The sequence below is a fragment of the Pungitius pungitius genome, chromosome 4 (genome assembly GCF_949316345.1).
Source record: "Pungitius pungitius chromosome 4, fPunPun2.1, whole genome shotgun sequence".
In the NCBI taxonomy this organism is placed as follows: Eukaryota; Metazoa; Chordata; class Actinopteri; order Perciformes; family Gasterosteidae; genus Pungitius; species Pungitius pungitius.
The window spans coordinates 21,388,467-21,408,364 of record NC_084903.1 but is presented as its reverse complement, the minus strand read 5'-3'; the positions used below and the strand labels follow the sequence as shown (position 1 = coordinate 21,408,364).

Genomic DNA, 19,898 nt, shown 5'->3' with positions numbered 1-19,898 from the left:
CACAGAATACTAGGTCAAAGTTTAACATTTAAAGACTAATAAATCCTTAATTTAAGGATTTTGGGGGTTGATCTCCAAACTCCCCTGAACAGTAAATGCTAACAAAAAGCTGTAGACTCAGAAAGTCTCCTTATATAATCACATTAGTAACACAAGCAACCCCAGGTCCATGAATCCAGAGCAAGTCAAAGGTGCCGTAAATAATCAGACATTCTTGCAACCACCATCCGACCGATGAGCTCAGAGCGACCAAAGCAGATCAGAGCTGACAGCCAACCAGTAGTTTCTCAACGACACTGACGCCTTCAAAAATGTTCTCTGTCCGTCTGCGACTGAGCCTCACGAGAACAGCCTCAATGGCATTTACATTTTGCACCGAACACAGAACTTTGAAGTGATTCAGCTCAAATGACAAATGGTTTCATAAGCTCGTTCTACGAAAGCTAAAACCCAGCAATTAGTGTAAAACGTTACATGGCTGCTGCATGCGATTCAGCTCCAGACCAACGTGGGCCTTGCGGGGTTTAATAAAGTCGTAGCTGTAGTGACGCAAAGAAAGTACAAAATAACTGGGCCAATTTTTCGGCTGAGCAGGCTTGTGTGAAACGATACAGCTGCAGATCCAAAGCAGGAACCTGGTGGTGAGACTGTTTGGTTCTAACTCCCGTTTTCAGGGTCACGAATGAACGCTTGCGTTTTGATGTCGCTTGGCGCGCTCTGTGTTTGCGTTTCGTCCTATCGAGGCATCCGCCTCAGCGGCGTGCAGTATATCAGGGGGCAATACGCAGAAAGGGATCTGACATTTTACAGGGGGGGGGCAAGCGCGGCTCGTATGGACTTAAGCTTCAATGTTGTTGCACCTGAAAACCTTTTTAGAAAGTCTCACAGACTCTGGAAGTCACTTTTGACCACAGTGGCCCCAACGGCGATCATGTTTTCATAGCTATTAATATCACTATTACGACCTCGGTTATTGCTGTCTGTTGGCAGGGGAGGGGGGGGGGGGGGGGGTGGGGGAGACTGCGGCGCGGGGTCAGGTCGGGATTCAGCCTGCCCTGATGAAACGGGACCATTGTTTGGCCCCCGGACTTGGACGCCTGCCTCCGGACCTCCTGAATTTCACCAGAGGCCGTGCCATCCATCATGTTCCTCGTTGCGGCCCAGCGCAGGAACGCCAACGACACCCGAATAGAAATAATAACGGATTTTTGGGGGGTTTTGAGAAAGCGCCATCCTCCCCCCGAGCACAGGCTGTCATTAATGCGGTAATGTTTCTCATATTTGGAAGGAAGAGACGCATACGCTGTCAGACCACATCCCCTGCCCCCCTCCCCCCGAACACGAGCCAGCCGCTCCGACGTCAGCGATGTGCTCGTCACATTCCATCTGTTTGGGTTAACGCGGTGTATGTTCTACCCCGTTGGTCGATCACTTTCCTCCTGACTGAAATATCTAAATGTTTTTAAGATGGATTGGATGCTGATGACATTTAAACGGACTATTGTGGTCCCCCACGGGATCAGCCCTGCTGACTCAGGTCTTCACCTTCCTGAAAGCATCGCCAGCTCGTCAAAGTTTTCACTTATTCAGTAATAAACACACAGTACTGAGAACTGAGCTTTGAAAGCGCAATTTAAGTAAAGCGTGTATATATGGATATATATATATATATATATATATATATATATATATATATATAGCTAAGATGGTTAATGTAGTAAATGTTACCCCCTAAAAGTCTGTTAAAATTGTAATTTTGATCATGTTGTGCCTGATTCAACCTCGGTGAATAAAGTCGTATCTGTGCTACATTCAGTGAATAAAGCAAAGATTTACTTTAACCATGTAAATCATTTTAAACCCACTGACGTGGACACATGACCTCGGATGTTGAGTCTAAAACAAAATTCAACAGATTGAATTTTGTTTTCAACAGATTGAATTTTGTTTTCCTACCAAGCTCAGTAGCACCTCTGCAAACACGCCACATAAGGAAAGGCCACATAAAGGAAACACTATTTAAGGAGGGAGCTGACAGACTTCACGGACTCCCCGCCGTTCTTTGTGGTGTGCGACTCGAAGCTGAGCTAAAGACTAAAGGTCAGGTCTCCATTGAGGATACCTGCTAAGACTGTAGAAAAATAAACAGTGGAAATGGAAAAGGAGGGAGGGGGGGGGGGGGGGGGGCTTCTGTGGTGCACGGCTCAAGTATGCAGGTCTGCGTCTCCCATCAGGTTTAAACACCCAAGCTCCGGAGGTGAGGAGGCCTCTTGTCTGCTCCCCAAAGAGGGTCCGCTGTGGCGGAGCGCTTAGAGCCCCGTGACGCTCAGTAGACACGTGAGGAAATGACACATTCTTGACATTGTGACCTTTGCTCAGCCCGGTAGCTCCGCAAGCCGTGATGGACGCAAACTGTTCACAGACCTGACGAAGATGACTCAGCTTCTGGATGCATTATTGAAACGGTCAGTTTATCGCTGCTCACTCAAACACCACGCGGCTGGAATAAGAGGTTGCAAATGATGCTTCTACACAACACCTCATTTGGAATTTAAAACTGGAATTAACTAACACTATTTCCTTAATTAGGTCCTCAAAGAAACCCTTTTAAATTGATCTCAGGTCTTCTCTCCCTTCGGGTATTACATTCTTTTCTTTCCAGTCACACAGATCCTGTTCCTACACAAACACAAAACTGAGGGTTTTGAGAAGCCAGACTGGAAAATTTGACATCACTGCAGTCTAACACGGATGCTCAGAGGCAACATCAGTGTGAATTCAAATGATCTGTCAAAGCTCAGGTGATGTGGAACTACTTGACGAGAAAGTAGTTAGAAAGTAGAAGAGCAGAAGTGTCCAAGGACAGTGCAGACTGTCCAATGCTATTCCTCATGAGTGTGTCACTTAAATAAATAAGCATTGGCAAATAGAATGAATACAAATATCAGGCCATAAAAATCCAGAGAAAGAGCAAAAAAGCCACCCTGAAGTCCGGACATTTGCTAATTCAGATTTACTGATGTAACCTCATGTGAAAGAGCATTATTTATATGGTTTGTTTGCTACAAAATATCTCCAGCAAATACTATTTGAAAAAAAATGTCAAAATTTAAGACAATATTATTCTTGGATCAGTTTAATGATCCTTTTAACACTCGTGTTTTCACATCTCAGTCAGACCGGGCAACATTCCTGAGTCCAGATGAGAACCGTCAGATTATGCATCACACACGCACATATGCACAAACACGCACACACACACACACACACACACAAATATACTGCAAAGCTTGACTTGGTACATGCAGCCGTGTGGTCAAATATCCACACCTACGCACACTGCTGCTCAGACTAAACTGTCTTTGTGAAACTTCACTTTGAAACAGTGATTTCATAGAAAGGAGCGATTAGAAGACCTCCCACCATATTTGTGATCTTCCACACTTGAAATACATTGCCTATGAATAAAGACAGGGAGTATGAGCAGAGTATGAGCACTCCCTGTAGCCTCATTAATGCTCCTGTAACTCTTCCCCTGTTCTCCACTCGTCCTCAGCAGCGTCTCTGGTGACCTAGATTCCACGAAAAACCCACCATGATCAGACCTTTTTTTTTTCTTTTTTTTTTTCTGGTTGCTGTGGGCGGCTCTGACGTTTGCTCTGAATGCTAAAGTGGAAAGTGGATTTAACGGCGTAATCCAGCCTCCTGCTGACATGTGCAAAGGAAGACAGCTCAAAGACATCTGCTAGCTGGCAGCTCTGGCTAGTTTGTCACTTCACTCTCCAAGTTTGTCGCTGCCTCGGCCGCGTTGTACCGTGCTGTGTGTGGTTCCTACATGAGATGTACGCTTCTAAAAACAAGATATTATCAAATTCTTTTTTGTAATCCCTGTTTGGCCCCATACAAAGCAATAAACTGCTTCACAATGCGGCTACACAGGCATCAGTATCAATTAATTGTTGTTTTTTGTCACCCGGTTTGTGGATAATAAAAAAGACACCACGTGCACGTTTGAGAAATGTGCATTTTGTTTCGGGAAACCTTTGGTTATTTTTTTGGTAATACGTTTATGGTTAAAACTGAGTTGATCGTTGGAAGGAAACAGGATGTGAAACATGTTCACCGTGCATTGTGCATCTAAGCCTCCTAAGACATGATGAAACTAGTCATTATTTGCTTGTCAGGAAGTCTTAACAAATGGCCAAGGCTATAATTTTTTTCTGAGAAAGGCAGTCTGGAAGCCATCAGAGAGAGAAAAACAGACCTATAAATATGTATATACAAACCAAACTAATGATTTACACATACACACAGGAGCGCAGCTGGATTTGGCATAGCACTAGCTAAATGTTTGCTACCAGAGACTAATTCTGGCCGCGACCCGGTGCCAATCGGCCTAATGATAGTGTGCCTCGGGAGTCAGTTTGTGCTATGAGGTAACATGATGAATGAGAGGCATCCACTTCAGTGTATAGTTTGTTCTGCAAGCACGGAATAATAGGAGGAAACTTTTGCACACATCACAGGAGGTACACTGTCTTTTCTGGGGAAAAAAAAAAGGGTTTCACCGCCAAGTCAGTGACAGTGAGTTGGCACTAACGTCTTGTCTCTCCTGTTTTACAATCGTAACGGGCTTTATCTCTTAATCTTAGCCGTAAATCACCAAAACTTGCTGTTTTATAGAGGCTGAAAATATGCATCCTAATTATACATATCTGTGTAATAATTGATAAATGATTGAATCTACAACATTAATACAGCAGCAAAAATCAATGGGTCCATCAATGGATAAGTAAATAAACCAGGTCAAAGTTTCCGTCGTACTGGTAAACATCAATGAGGGTGTAAATCATATCAGCCACTCACCACTTCTCTCCTCCAGCAGCAATGTGCTGCTGAACAGTGTATCCAAACTGGGCTTGTTTCGGGCCTTTGATGATCCGGAAGTTCTTTGTGTCGATATTGAAGCAGTCATGGAAGCCTTGAAATAAACAAAAGACATTTTTCATCAGGGGATGCCTTCAATGACCCAGCTCTATGGCATTAGTTTAATCTACACAAAACATGAGGTATTAAGTGCCCCTTGGTGGTAGTTCAGCTTCATGTCTGCAATGGAAAAAAAAAAACCATTTACATTAACACTGATTAGACCTCAACATCTGGCCAAAGCGTAACAAAGGGCTCAGTCATCATTAAAATAATCTTTACCCTGTCTCTCGTGTCCCCGGTCTAAACATAGACTTTCCTCATCAAGGTAACCAATACTAATCTGACAGGTGTTGCAGAGCAGTTGAGCCGTCTTTGACATCCTTCTATCGGATACGCTATCTGCAGATCCACAGGGATTTGCGTAGCTTCAACGTGGCCCCAAGGTTTTCCTGCCAGAAGAAGTTTTTTTTTTTTAACATAAAACTCATCATAGGCCTGAATCTCTTGCAAGAAAGATTTAAAAAAACGAGATTTCCGCTTCAGAGGTGAAGCTGCTGACGAGGCTTTCAAAAAAATCTTGAAAATAAAACGGGCCTTTTCGCTAAGCCACGCCCACCACTTCACTGCCTGGGAACCAGGTAGGTCAACTCACTGTCAGAGGCAACAATAAGATTGGTAATTGCAGTGAGTGTAAAAAGTTAAAGCTGCTGTTGGACTTCATCAAAGCCAATCTGTTTTCCAGATCAAGTGCTTCAATTTCTCTCACATCTTTTGACAGCTTACCAGGTGGCACCAAAAGAGCAGCGAACAGTCTGTTTTCAATTAGAACACCATTCTCAGAAGGTATTTTCTTTTCAGATGTTGCATGTCACCAAGTCACCCAGCACGGCTCATTAACCGCGTGTGAGGGTGTTATTGGGTTTTACGTTTCCATCAAAAGGAGGAGGACTCGGAGGTGATGAGGTTTGCACTTTGGCGCAGGAGGAACGGAAAAAGACGTAACCGTCTACCACTCCGACTTCCTTCTTTCGATCCGTCTCCCCCTCTTCATCCGTCTCCTACTTAATCCCCCTTGCTGATTTGTCTCACCAGTTGCCAGACGTATGACGGGTGTACGCGTTGACCAGCGTTGCCCCATTTGACGCGTCGGCTACTGTGTGGTCGAGGATCACGTTAACCTTTACACAAGGGCTCACTGATACTCTAAACCCCCATATATATATATATATATATAGGAAAGTTGAGCAACTCTCTCAGTTTAAGCGGCACACAGGCCTCCTCTTTGAAACTCCACCAACGTCTGGTCTGCACAGCGCTGGGCTTTATTCAATCCCTCGCCCCCCCCACGAGGGAAAAACGACCCCGCTCTCCGTCTCAAGAGGCTCCGGGGGTCACGTCGAGTAAAAAAGTTGTGAGAGAACTCAGTCAAACGTGACACGGCAAGGTGAAGGAATGCTCAACCGAGATGGAAAACGTGTAAAAAGTCAAATGAGCCCTCGACAAAAGGACGGCTGAGGTCAAATTCAAGATGGTGGTTCTCTCCATGTCATTCAAAAGAGAACATCTTCATTCTTTTTTTTCATTGCCGGTTATTAACGCACCTAATGGGCCACAAGTATGCGGTTTGCAGGGATAGAATGCTACATAAAAACAAACATTAATAAAGATAATCCAGCTATTACTGACATTTATGGAGACGAAACAGTTTGAGTCTCTTAATATAATTAGTGTAGAATTTTTGCTGTGTTAGCCAGTCGCCCGTTAATTGTGAGTAAAGCATCTGTTTTCACTTGTATTCCCAGTTTTACTCATCTTTATTGCCAAGATAAACGGAGGAAGCCACGTTACTCACATTACATCATAGACGAAGTGAAGGACTCGCTGTCTTCTCAGACGTCACAATGTGCACCAGTCTGCCATTAAGCGAGCTGCTGCTTTTAACACACCTCAGAAGAGCTTTCTAATGAAATCTAAATTAAAACAGACCCACACACTGATGGATGAAGTTGTGTGGTTGCTTTTCTTGTTAGTTCATTGACAGTGTGTCAAGAACAAAAGCTTGTTGTGTAACAGATTGTGGTTTGGCTCCATGCAACGCCGAGGGAGATTTAGCTTTGGAGGCTTCTTAAGAGGCCTGCTTGCTTCCCAAGAATCTTTTTTTCATTCAATCTACATTTTGTGGGTCTTTTTCAATAAGGGAGAAACATCGTAAACTTGTAGAAACAGTGTGCCAGCCGAGATGAATTTGCATCAGATGGACCGGGTTGTTTAAAATGGGACCATTTCTTAGGGTGCACCTGCTTGGACCACACTGGTCCTCAAACTCGGCCTTCATTTTGCTCTCAACTATACAACTGTCCACCAAAAACAGGGTGGTTCCCCTCTTCAGTCCCCGTGATGACTCACACCCGGTAGCTATGGGTCGAGCAGCTCTATTCCTCCAAGAGAAATGTAAACTTTTCTACTTTAAACCAAATATCTACTTCCACCGTTCTTCTTCACTCTCTGTGAGACAGTTTTAAAACACAATTCTGAATGTGGGTCATTCATTTCTGCAGTATATCACACCTTGATTGGACTATTTGTTCTGCTTCATCACTGCCATGCACTCGTGTAAATATTGACACATTCTCCACATTGCTCATTTCCTGTTGTATGAAGGGCTCACATGTTCAGCTGGTGTTTGATCCAGACCCCAAACATCCTCCTGAACTTTCGGGTTTACAGAAAAAAAACATACAAGGGGTGGCTGGGAAAAGATTGTTTGTGTGTGAAAATAAATACAAATCAGTAGGTGACTCCTGACAGTGTGTTGCAGCGTAAGTCATTTCGCATCATTTCGAAGTCTAAAGATGGTACCAAAATCAATGCTTGGATGACTTTTAAGCTTTTTAAATAAATGTCCCAAAATGAAATCACAGAGAGACTGAAGTCTGACCAAGAAAGGAGAAAATGCTTGTTGGAAAGCGTCGGGGCGAAAGCTTGAGAACGGAGGTGATCCGCTCTCCATTTCGGGCTTCTGGTGTGGCGGAGGAACTTTATATTCACAGCAACATCGGCGGCTTCCAGCGCAAAAGGTCACACAGAGTCTCGCTGGGTTTCATCCGTAACCGGCTTTCACGCCTACACAAACAAACCCCAGGCCCGGTGGCTGCGGTGCGACCCGTATTAGTCCGCGTCTGCCTTTGGCCCAACACCAAGCTGCAGGGGCTCCGCCACAGACCGGTGGACGTCCTCCTATCGGACAACCGCGGTGCAGACGGAAGTTGGAATCAAACACCGCATCACTGCATTGGAGTGAATCCATCTCAAAGGCAACGGAGGGCACTGTTCTTCTAGTGATCCATTTTGGGTTTCCATTACAATGATTTCCTCTGGAAAGATATTTAGCGCCTGACAACCAGGATTTTGGCCCCTCGTATCACATTCGCCACAACGCCAACGCAAATACCCCGCGATGCACGGGGTATAAATCCAGATGTTCCCAATACCCAGCAGCCAACTGCAGGCACTGGTTAACAATCTGTTGACCCTTTGAGCCAACAAACCAAAAATTGCCATTCAACTACACGTGTCTAGTAAAATAATTCAGAACACTTCCCACAAAGATTAAGTCTAGAGTTTGACAAACTGATCAATCTTTTTCAGAGTGTTTTCAGAGAAACACATAAAAGAAAAACCCATCAAACTCAAGACTTTTTAAGAGGTATTTTGGCCAGTTGTTTTGTGTTGTGCACATTTACACTGTGGTTCAGTCTCACTACCGGCGAGGACCACATTCAAAGCAGCAACAGACTTCTTCTTTGGTCTTCCAAGACAAACCAAATGCTCCAAAACAACTCAGATTTATGTCTAAGCGGTGAAGCCCTCTAACGGGGGACGGAATGATTGAAGGAATGAAGCAGGAGGCTGGATGACGTTATTATTGTGCCACAAAGTCTGCGTAGGGACGAGGTCGAGAGGGTTGGAAAAAGATTCCCTCATTACCAATCTGATAACAATGCGACTTACTGAGCAATCCTTCCCTCGCACTAATCAATCAAGGGTTATTGTAAACACGTTAGGACGTAACATCGTCCTAACATGAAACTCTAGCTTGCTACGATTTCGTGAATAACACATACATTTGATCATGCGATTAAAAAGCACCTAAATGTGTGAGCGTATAGGGAAACTTCCAACAAGGTGTCTACTCAATTTCCGAGGACTTTTCAGCAAACAAGCTCCAGTTGACTCAGTGGTGGAACAGAGTTGAGCGCGGGTCATACAGCCTCCTGACCGATGTGTAATTGCCACCATGCAATTAGAAGTTTGACCATGAAAATGAAGTGCAAAGCCTCGTTTTTTTTTAGCATGTCAGAAAATTGATGAGCATTTGTCATTTTCGGTGCGCTCTTCACTTTCTGCGTCAATATGGAATCCATGCTGCACACTCTTCACCGCGGCTTCATCATCCCGTAATGGAGTGACCACCGTGAAGGGCCATTAAAATGAGTTCACGTGGAAAATGAACTCTTAGCGCTGATAGGACATATTCGGGATGCCAGAGAGAGGGAAAAAATGCTGCATCTTTACGTCAAACACTAGTTTCTTGAGAGATCTCAAAATGACCTGCATTGGATCATTCACCCATAGGTTCAAGGATTCCACAAACAGAAGACAAAAATGCAGCCTCCTTCTTCGCTGGCTGCCAAAACATCTCCCACCACAGCGAGCATCAAGTCTTTCTCTACTGACTCCTGCTACGAGGTCACTGGGGCGTCGGTCCAAAACTTGTTTCCAGCGAATTCCCAAATCAAAACCAAATATTTACAGTTGAGATTTAGAACGATTAATTAGTTTGTTCTTCTTTGACAAATTCTAGACTCGTGGCCCTTTCGTTCTGACCTTTAGGATGAAGCAGCATTGCAGAGATGTGGTGAATAATGCTTCGATGCAGAGGCAACCCCACAGCTACAACATGCACACCACTCTATGGAAATGTTGGCCGGCAAACAGTGTGTTTAAAAAACTGTGGTCACAGTCCGCAGTAAGCTGAGATAAACCATACAGAGCTCTCTACTTCAGTTTCTCAAGGTATTACAGCAAATAAATGGCTGCAGCTGGTTTGACGAGGTGTGAAAAAATACTTTTAGGTGCCTTTTATTAACGATTTGTCTCCCTTTTATTTTTTAACGTGTCACTGGTATTGTCTGAGCACCAACAACGCTGCAGTTGCTGGAAACTTCAAAGGCAGCATCCACTTTCATTTGAGAGATGTGGACCTGAGGGGGCCGAATACCCTTCAGTAAAGCCACTGAGCTCTGCCCTTCCTGTCTCCTACCGTGACCCCGGGGTCAAGATGCCAGGTTATGATGTCATACACACAGGCTCACAGAAGGTATTCGGATATTACTGTTCCTTCGAGAGCAGAAATATATGTGCACATAAAAACCCTTTAAAAAGCAACAGTCTCAAAGTTTCCAGTTACTGTTGGAACATGTCAAAGTATAACCAACAATTAGAGAGACATTATTATACTGCAAAGAGGGACAGAAGGTCGGATTCCCACACCAGCACAACACAGACGCATAAGGGATGCATTCAGTGAGCACACTGTTACAATAACAATAAGACACACACACACACACACTCTTTTCACTCACCTATCATCTGGCTGCAGATCCAGAGCAGCAGGAAGCAGAAGTACTCCATATGTTTGCCGGAGCAAAGAGACCTGGTGGTGGGCACGGTTACAGTTCCCACTGTGATTGACTCAGAGTCCAAGTTAAAGTGCTGCCTGTATCTCGGGGAGGTAGGAGGAGACTGTGGAAGGAGAAGAAGAAGGAGGTCCACTGTGACACTGCAGGGAGGAGAACTCTCACAGAACCAACTCAGCTCGACTGGGTCAATACTCTCCAGAGGCCCATCTTTGTGCAGTGTGCTCTTCTGTCGTGGGGAAAGTAACATTTGTTCAAGCACTGCACCACAATTTGGACGTGCTTGTATTTCCATTTCATGCTTGTTTCTACTTCAACTCCACTATCTCACATTGGCTCTGTGTTTAAAAACTGCACATCTAAATTGCTGCAAGTTTCCTAACAGACCCAAAGCATCTTCTTATAGACACCAGCTATGCATCACACATGCTGTCATCGTGGCACGACCACAAACAAACCGATGTTTTAACAGTGGAACACAAATGAGGGGTTTGTAGGTTACCTCATACCCGTGCAGCTGAACCAGTCCTGGAGTATATAATGATCTCCTTTATGGAAAAATGCAGTTTATTTACATTAGCTATCCATTTGTGGTCATCTGACGGATCTCCAATTCAATACTTTATGCACATTTTTCTTAACCCTTGCCTTGTAGCATGTATAATTAAAAAACTACAGGTCGATTTGAAACCTTATTGCGGAAGCCAAGAAGTGCGGCTTGCAGGGAGGATTGAATGGAGGGTTTAGGGAGAAGAAATTAGTGCTGTAGGAAATAGGTGTCCTGTACACCTCTCCGCGCGTGCAGTATCCTGAGCAGACAAGCGGTCAAACAGCCAATTTGTGTCTGTGAATTGCCTGTGAAAGTCATCATGGAGATAAAAACATGTCACACGTCCATATCCGATATCCATCCTGCGAGTGATTGTCCATCTGGAAGTCCTTCAGACCGATGAACACACGTCTATGGCTCCAACAGACACTTCCTCGTGGTTTGCAATGACAGCCCTCCTTTTTTCCCACCTCCTTGTTAATACGGACCAACAACTGAACAGACAAATCAAGTTGGTGCTTACAAAACACAGGAAAAAAAGACTCTAGAAAAATAAAAGAAATCAAGACTTGCTTTCATTAAGGACGCTTAAAAGCTCATTGTTTTCTTTGACACTTCAACCATGTCGACTGGTGGCCCCGTTTCACTTTAAAGTAAAGGAATGAAGCCAATTACGTTCTGCCGGTAACTGACAATTTCCACATAGTGCGGCGGATGTAAATGTCAACGGTCAGGGTTCTTTAAATGAGTTACTGCAGTAGGGGAAAGTAATGGATACTCAATGGTTGGAAACATTACAAATGTCTGCATTTCATCCATTTCCCTTTAACCATAAAATCATCAGCATGACACTTACGTTGTGCTTCCTGCAGACTTTTTATTATCAAGCAAAAGTAATTCAAACAGGATTTACTAAAAATCCCACCCAAATAGTGTTTTCCTCACGCAAGACGAAGCAACAGAAAAACCCCTTTCAAAGGCACAATTCCAGCCGATCAATTTGGAATGAAAACTTCCCAAACTGGAGGGGAAGTTAAGAAGTTACCGGGGGTTTGGAAACTTGATCACGAACATGAGAGGTCTCATAACAAGGATTTCTGTCTCCAGTAAAGTGGGTACAAACGCATAGCTTGAGAATACCCCACAAACCTACAACCTACAAAATGACGATTGCTCAGTTTTTCACCACTAATTATCCTCCATAATCTGCTCCGGACCTTAATACATGTCACGTAGATATTTAGAGTCAGGGGGACCCAGAGCGGATCCAAACAAGTGTGAAGCCTGGAGTGAATACTGAACAGGAGCTGCGCTTAAACTCAACTTCTCGGGGCCGTCACCAAAACCCGACCACAACTGCGAGCAATTACCTCCAACACCCTCGGACGGTCTGTTTTTGTGCGATCTATGGGGTGTCCCCGCAGGCGGGAACGGGAGCTTAAGGCACACACGAGAGAAGTCCTCTGGGATTAAACATGAAGAGGCAAATAGCCAACCCACATCAGAGATCAGAAGAATGTGCGTGACTCCCGTTGAGACCCTTTCCCGCCGCCATAATGTTGTCACGTTTGAGACGTCCGCGCCTGGACCCAGAGGCTTTGATTCAACGGCTTCTGCAGCGCTTTCTCTGCTCCTTGAGGCCGCGTTGAGTTCAACCGTCGGGATGACTGATGTTGGCTTTTGGATTTAAAGTCAAGCCAATTTAAAAAACCTTATTAAAATCTGACTTTTTCCAGTTTGATACAGTTGAAGGTGAGCCTCCACCAGGTACCACGAGTGGGAGATGCACATCTTTATGCCCAAAGTCCCATATCCTGTTAGTCCTTCGACTTCCTTATGTATTTCTTGGAAGACGTTCTTTAAACATTCAACTGTACATGAGGTTTATTACCCGTGGAGATGCTACTTTCCACAAATCACAGCCAAGTAAGGCAAGGGCAGGATGAAACAATGAATGGTTTTTAAAGCAACAGAGCACACACTCGCAGTCCCCCAAGGAGCTTTTTAAAAACACGAGCTGCTGGAACAGCAGCGTCGGCAGGGAGAGATTACTGCGCAGTTCCAGGTCGCCCTGTTGAAAGCATTAACCTGGAGGAAGGGTCGGGAGGTCGTTTGCAGGGAGCTCTCAGTCTGGCACTGTGTGCTGCAGAATGCACGAACAAGGTGTTTTGTTGCACCAAAGGTATGACACCAAAGCCTTGAGTGGTAGAATGTGGGCAGAGAGGGATTCTGCAGAAAGCCTGTTACTTTACCGAATACAGCCCGTATGCTTTTTATTTTTCATACAGTGAGAGTATCTTGAAAATCTTTTTGCTGGTACCGTTTGTTGTGACTTAGGAAGTTCCCTCCGTTGTTAGAAAGTGATCCTTAAACTACTACAAGTTGAATTTATGCTTTAAAGAGTAAATAAACAAAACAAAGATTTCTTTCTGAGACTGTAAATCTGACACCATCTTTCCTTTGCTTGATCTATCTTTGTTCTTCGGATGTTTCCTCAAAATGACGTGTAGAATAAACAGTCTATCAAACATGTAAACACCACCAGAAATCTACTGTCTGGCTTTAAGCTTCAATGACTGTCCATCTGGGAATTCATAATGAATCCCACATATCGCTATGTGAACGATACTGTGGCATCTCTGGGAACTACACATGCTCAGCTAATGTTCATTTAAGGGGTAAATGACCAGCGCTGAATAGAAAATAGAGAACCAACTTTAATCATTTATTTTCTGTTTTTTTTTGTTTTTTTGAGAGAAAGCTACCAGGAACCAGACAGACGGGGCACAGACATATGGGCACAATTCATGAATTTATGGCCAGATCCCCAGCATTCAGAACAGAGTTAAATATTATCTCTCTCTCTTTATCCCAGGCTGCTGTAAATCCTTTATATTTCCCCTGTAGGATTATCTTATCTTATCTTGCAAACATTGAATGAAATTGTTCTATAAAATCTCCTCGGACTGAGGTTAGGCTTTGCACATCAGTTTGCAATTTCCCTCTTACTCACACACCGATGGCAGCAAGTTACCATGCAAGGCACTGGCCGAACCACCGGAACAATCTGGGGTTTAATTCCAAAGGAGTCTTTAATATCTGGACAGGAGGAAGCAGGGATTAAATTGTCAACCGTGATATTAGAGGAGTCTCCGCTCTACCTACTGAGTCATGGCCGCTTCACATGAAAGAGATGCTCAACTTGAGGAAGACATGAGGAATTAATGCAAAAACTTTGTACTTTTATTTTACTTATTCCTATTATATTTAAGATAATAAGAGATACTTGTATAAGACTATTTGTGAGCAGCTGACAAAAATAAATGAAGGCATCCGTAAGCACCAATCCGTATTTTGTGTAACATACCTAACCTATAACTTTCTTGCCGTCATTATTAACCAGCTACACAGTTCTTAGGGATTTAATAAACCGAATCTGGACCTGTTGGACAAAACTTCTCCATTCAACTTTTCAAGTCTAGTGGTGTCCGAAACACAAACGTCCCCACAGCACTTATGCAGATGACAGTGTAGCTAAAGTAGAGAAGCTACTAGGTTGAAGTATCCACTGTGGTATTAACCACTTTGGACACAATTCACGTCTGTGTTGTTTGCAGCCATTGCAATCTCCACCCCAAAGAATAAATCTCACAATCACAGAACCGCATGGCTTGTTTAATCCCTGTCGAGGGTAAAAATGTGCTGTGTACTCAGCATGAATGTATTAAAGAGCTGTGTACATAGAATGGGAGACGTTAACGTTTCTGCCTGAGCTTAAGTGAGTCATTCTAACTTTTCCAGATCTCTGGCAGAGCGGCGTGCAGGTTGTGTTGTGCCAGTAGCAATAGTGGGAAATAAACGAATGTGGAAACTAAAGCCGCACGCCACAAGATGGACGACAATGGAACGCCTCAAAGCTCACACATGCAGTTTCGGAGCAAAGCCGTGTCTCTCGACACCCGGCTTAAATGCAAAGCCTCGCTCCCCTCATGAGATATGTTCCATGGACGCAGAAATGCGCCACAAGTCATGTTGGGTATTTTTTTTACTAGACTGCTTACTCATAATTGATATGATATAGTCCTGAGTGTGAGACCGTCATTGACATATCATTTACGATCAGCTCTTACACAAACCGCGATTTTTAAAAGTAGTGTTACTTTCCCGGACGACATGAATTGCGGTCACTCACCGCATTAAATCCAATCAAGCAACGCACAACTCAAAATGTCCTGTGGTCTCACATAAGCGCCTTCCTCCGTCATGTCTTCATCATGGTGGTGAACACACACTCCGGTTTAATTAAGTTTGCATTTAAATTAATTGAGAGACAGATGGAAAATTGTCGAAGGGTTTTTTCTCCCCCCTTCGGACCTCAAAAGGAAAACCAAACAGTCTGCAATTTTCTGCTTGTAATTATTAGGTTTCACAAAGCTTAGACCCGATTTTCTGTTACAGGTTAAGTCCTTCTCGCAGACTGTTTGAATGCAGTCCTTATGACAACACATCAGCGTTCGACGTAATACGCCTTGTGGTGTGGTGTTTCCAAAGGGAAAGTCTACATGTGACGGTATTTTATGATCTTTTATACCCCAGCAGCTACTGTTCAAATGAGAGTTTCAACCATCTGTTTATTTTCGTACCAGGCTTGGCAGTTCGTTGGCTTCGTAGAAGTCAGATTCAGTTTCTTTAACTATGTTGGTATTTTTCAAAGAGCTATGTATTTAATTTGGCAAGCAGAAGGTGTCTGCTCTGAATGGGTTCTAATCCAGTTACAGTTGGTTCTGCACGTTGTGTTCAAAAGCTTCTGCCAAGAATAGAGTGAAGGTCTCTCGAAGCATGAATTCATTGCTATAGGTTGAGATAAAAAAAACAACAATTTACATATATGGTAACGTCAGCATGAATACATCTGTTACCCTGCGTTGAAAGAAACACAGTTAAAACTAGGGCTGTCAATAGATTTACTTCAAATTAAGATTTACACATTTTCAAATGCATTAATCGCTTAGTCTAGCAACTAGTTTACTCTGGCAACTAGCTTAGACTAGCAGCTAGCTCACCCTAGCAGCTAGCTAAGCCTAGAAACTAGCTGAGACTAGCAGCTAGCTCACCCTAGCAGCTAGCTAAGCCTAGAAACTAGCTTAGACTAGCAGCTAGCTCACCCTAGCAGCTAGCTAAGCCTAGAAACTAGCTTAGACTAGCAGCTAGCTCACCCTAGCAGCTACCTAAGCCTAGAAACTATCTTAGACTATCAGCTACCCTGCAGCTAGCTCACCCTAGCAGCTACCTAAGCCTAGACATTTTCTTAGACTAGCAGCTAGCTTAGCCCAGCAGTGCGCTTAGTGGTCCATTTGCCACTCAACCCCCTCCTGTTTGACACGTGGAGTAATTCCTCTGCACAGTTCTCCGCTGTATGTATGTCTGTCTGTTTTACTTCCAATGCAAAAAGCTCTCTTCTTGAGCTTCTTCTTGAGCTTCGGGGTCAACTTTGTTTACTTCCGGCAGACGGAAGATGCGTTAACTGCATTAAAATATTTCATTGCATTTATCTCGTCCACATCGATCGCATTGATTGACGCGTCAATGTTGACAGCCCTAGTTAAAACATATTCCTGGTATTAAATAAAATGATTAGGGGGCAGGAGACTTAATGAGTTAAGCACTTTATTTCTAAGATAGCAGTTATTGTTTAATTATGGTTCAGCAACAACAATACAGAGGGTAAAAGCCATGCCACCTTTAGGGACATTTGAACATTGAAACAGACATTACCCTGACTGTCAAGGGATGTGCCAACGACTTCAAAATAGCCCAGCAACATTTTACCAAAAAACACCCAGATCTATTGCTCGTCGGTGCTCCATTTTGACCCCAACCAAACAGGTGATGTCCAGGAATGATGCGTTTACCAAGTAAAATACCAAGTCAGACTCAACAACCCTTATTGCTCCGTCATTTACTGTAAGAGGACGGCACGGTTGCAGGGAGCTGCACTGGGTCTTTGCACGATGAGCCTCGTTCCTCCTCTCAGCCTCTCAAATGTGGATGCTAAATGCCTCTGCTTTAAGATACTTTAGACCTAATGTTATGTGTCTTGTTGTCCATTGTTTCATTGTCTTACTGTCCAATGTTATGCACCAACGCCATGTCAAATTCCTTGTATGTCTAACATATTTTGGCAATAGACGTTGCTGATTCCTGATTGGTCTTCAACCGAGAAATAATTCACACGTCACGAAATGAATGTGGCCATGCTGTCTCTCAGAGTTTGAGATGCTTGTCCCTAACACCAGCAGATGCAGCGTGATGGAGCATTAGAGAGGAACTTCTACACGCAGTTTCTGGACGGATTGTTTTTGCAAGTGTTTTTGGTTGTTGGACAACAACAAACTCTACGAACCGCATTCATTTCTCCCCTGACAATCTGAAACAAACATAGATGCTCTAAATTCCCTGAGCTATTTGAAATGTGTCATCAACTCGCAGAATGTTGAAGAAGTATTCAGGAAGTAAATAGCCTGGAGTACATGTACCATTTTTTGACATTTTCACTGTGATCTGATATTTCTCTCCTGCAGAAATTGCATCTAAATTGCATGACGTCATAATGGTTTGAGAGAAATGCCCGGATTGAACAACAGCGTATCCCTTGTTCCATGTGGCAGGAATATGCCACCAGTTCCAGGCGGCTGGCACTAATCAGACCTCTCGAGTTTGATCACAAGCTCAATCAAAGACAATCAGGAGGGAAGTTGGAGTACAATCAGTCCCTTGCCGTTAAGATTCAAGCTCTTTGTTGAGGATATAGCTTGTCAGATATAAACAGCGTAACAGACTGGAAAACTGAAAACTCAAAGAGCAATCAAATCCCTGCATTTTCTTGAAGACAGATTTTTGATTCCTAAACAGAAAATAGCAGACAATGCATTTTCTTTGGGACCTCTTTGAAGTGAAAAACAACTGTCTTGGCTTTTTGACCTTCAAATGTAGACTAACATGATTCAGGAGTTGTTGTTTTCCTTTTTTGGCAGCACACTGGAACATATGCAGACAAAGGTTCAAGAGCATTCCACTGCTTTTATGATAAGCAGGGCCTGTTAGTGCTAAGCCCGGGAGTTAAAAAACTTCAAGCTGGCCAGCAAGCTGTGTAAGCAATGGCGGGAGCCGCACTAATTGAAGAAAGAGCGTTGGACTTAACGCCGGAGTAGCAGCTAGCCTCGCCGAAGACCACACAACCACTTCCACAACTTTGGTCTGTGCTACTTCATCATCTCAGGAGAGAGAAAAAAAAACGTTCCTCAATTGTTGCGTGTCTGTGCTGATGGAGGACAGGCCGTGATAACCTTCAGTCCAAGCCATGGTTTCAATCAAGAAAGATGGTAATAATGGAATCTGTAAAGGGAGGGTTTTACATTGTCACTGACTCATCAGTCATGGGGGATTATTTAAAGAATACATATTTTTCAATGTTTCACGTCTTTATACTTTCTTAATTTTCTTTTGGAGTATCAATCTTTATAGCACAGGAGAGCAAAAAAATGTGAGCTGGAAAGGTGTCAGGTGCCAGTGTGGTGACCTAAATGGAAACCAAACATACATAAAGTCACTTTATATTCATTGGTAGCGACTGAGCTCACCAGAGGAATATTAACTGTATGTTAACTATATATATAAACTGACTCATATGGTTTAGTCAGGGATCCTCTGGGGATAAATCGTTTTGAATACGTTTTCCCATTTATGAAACAAAAATATATGATCTTTTGCTATTATAAAAGAGATCTACTGAAGGATATCTAATGATTTTACATCATTGGATAGCATTTTGTATCAGACCTTAACAAAACACTAGTGGTGAAAGTTATCTTTTTCCTGCTGTACATATTTCTAGAAGAAGTTGAGTCCTGTGTTTCCACATGTTTCCCCCTGTATTTTAGGTCCATCTGATTGCAAAGGTCTGCTTAACTGCAACCACATGTTAAGCCTTTATAGTGCTGTCCTTGACTTAATGTGAGTGTGTTGTGTTGTTTTACAGCGTCTGCGTGTGACAAAGCGATAGGAATAAAGAAAGAATGTATAAGTGTCTCTGGTTACTCAGCTTGGATCTTTTTCAAAAAAAAGAGGAGCGACATAAATCCCTCTAAATGTATCTCCCTCCTGCAACGTAATTACATTATCTGACGCCTTTATACATTTTGATTACCATGACAAGGTTACCAACGTTATATCAAACGGCAGCAGTGTGTTCTTTAAATGAATTATAACATGTAAAAAGCCTCAAGTTCAAAACATCTGTCTTTGACCTTGACATGAATCACAGTCTGAGGGTTTGGGAGGGAAAGGGACCATTCCCCATCTCAGGACTCCATAAATCTGCCCATATAACCGGCAGGTGAAACAATAGAGCGAAGCGGAGAGGCTCCAGCAAGGGAAACGTAGCAGGAGGGGAAGCATTTTTTTTAAAAATGGTGGAAAATGACCTAAAAGAGTGCGTTTAGCGAATAAACTGTGGAATTGTCTGGTCATGGTTGAGCTATGCCTACGCTTCACGTAGAGGAACACTCTGACCAGGACTCCGCCGTGTGATTAGAACCTCAATCACTACAGCTAGCTTCCTTTTGCTCTCGACCTCGTCTTTGCCTCTTTCCATTTCAGTCTCACTTGCCTCCTGCCCTCTTTTCCTTCTCCTTCTGCTTCTTCTTCACTTTGCTTCATAT

General features: G+C 43.4%; 1 protein-coding gene across 1 annotated transcript in view; it reads right to left on the bottom strand.

Annotated features, from left to right (window-relative positions):
* Positions 1-10,730, bottom strand: part of itga11a (integrin, alpha 11a) — a 30,984-nt gene extending 20,254 nt beyond the window's left edge. The window contains exons 1-2 of the mRNA XM_037455770.2: positions 10,575-10,730; positions 4,867-4,981 (exon numbers count right to left, since the gene is read on the bottom strand). Coding sequence (XP_037311667.2) covers positions 4,867-4,981; positions 10,575-10,623 — 164 coding nt within the window. The 5' untranslated portion in view covers positions 10,624-10,730. The remainder of the gene's footprint in view (positions 1-4,866; positions 4,982-10,574) is intronic.
* Between the last annotated feature and the right edge of the window lie 9,168 nt (positions 10,731-19,898).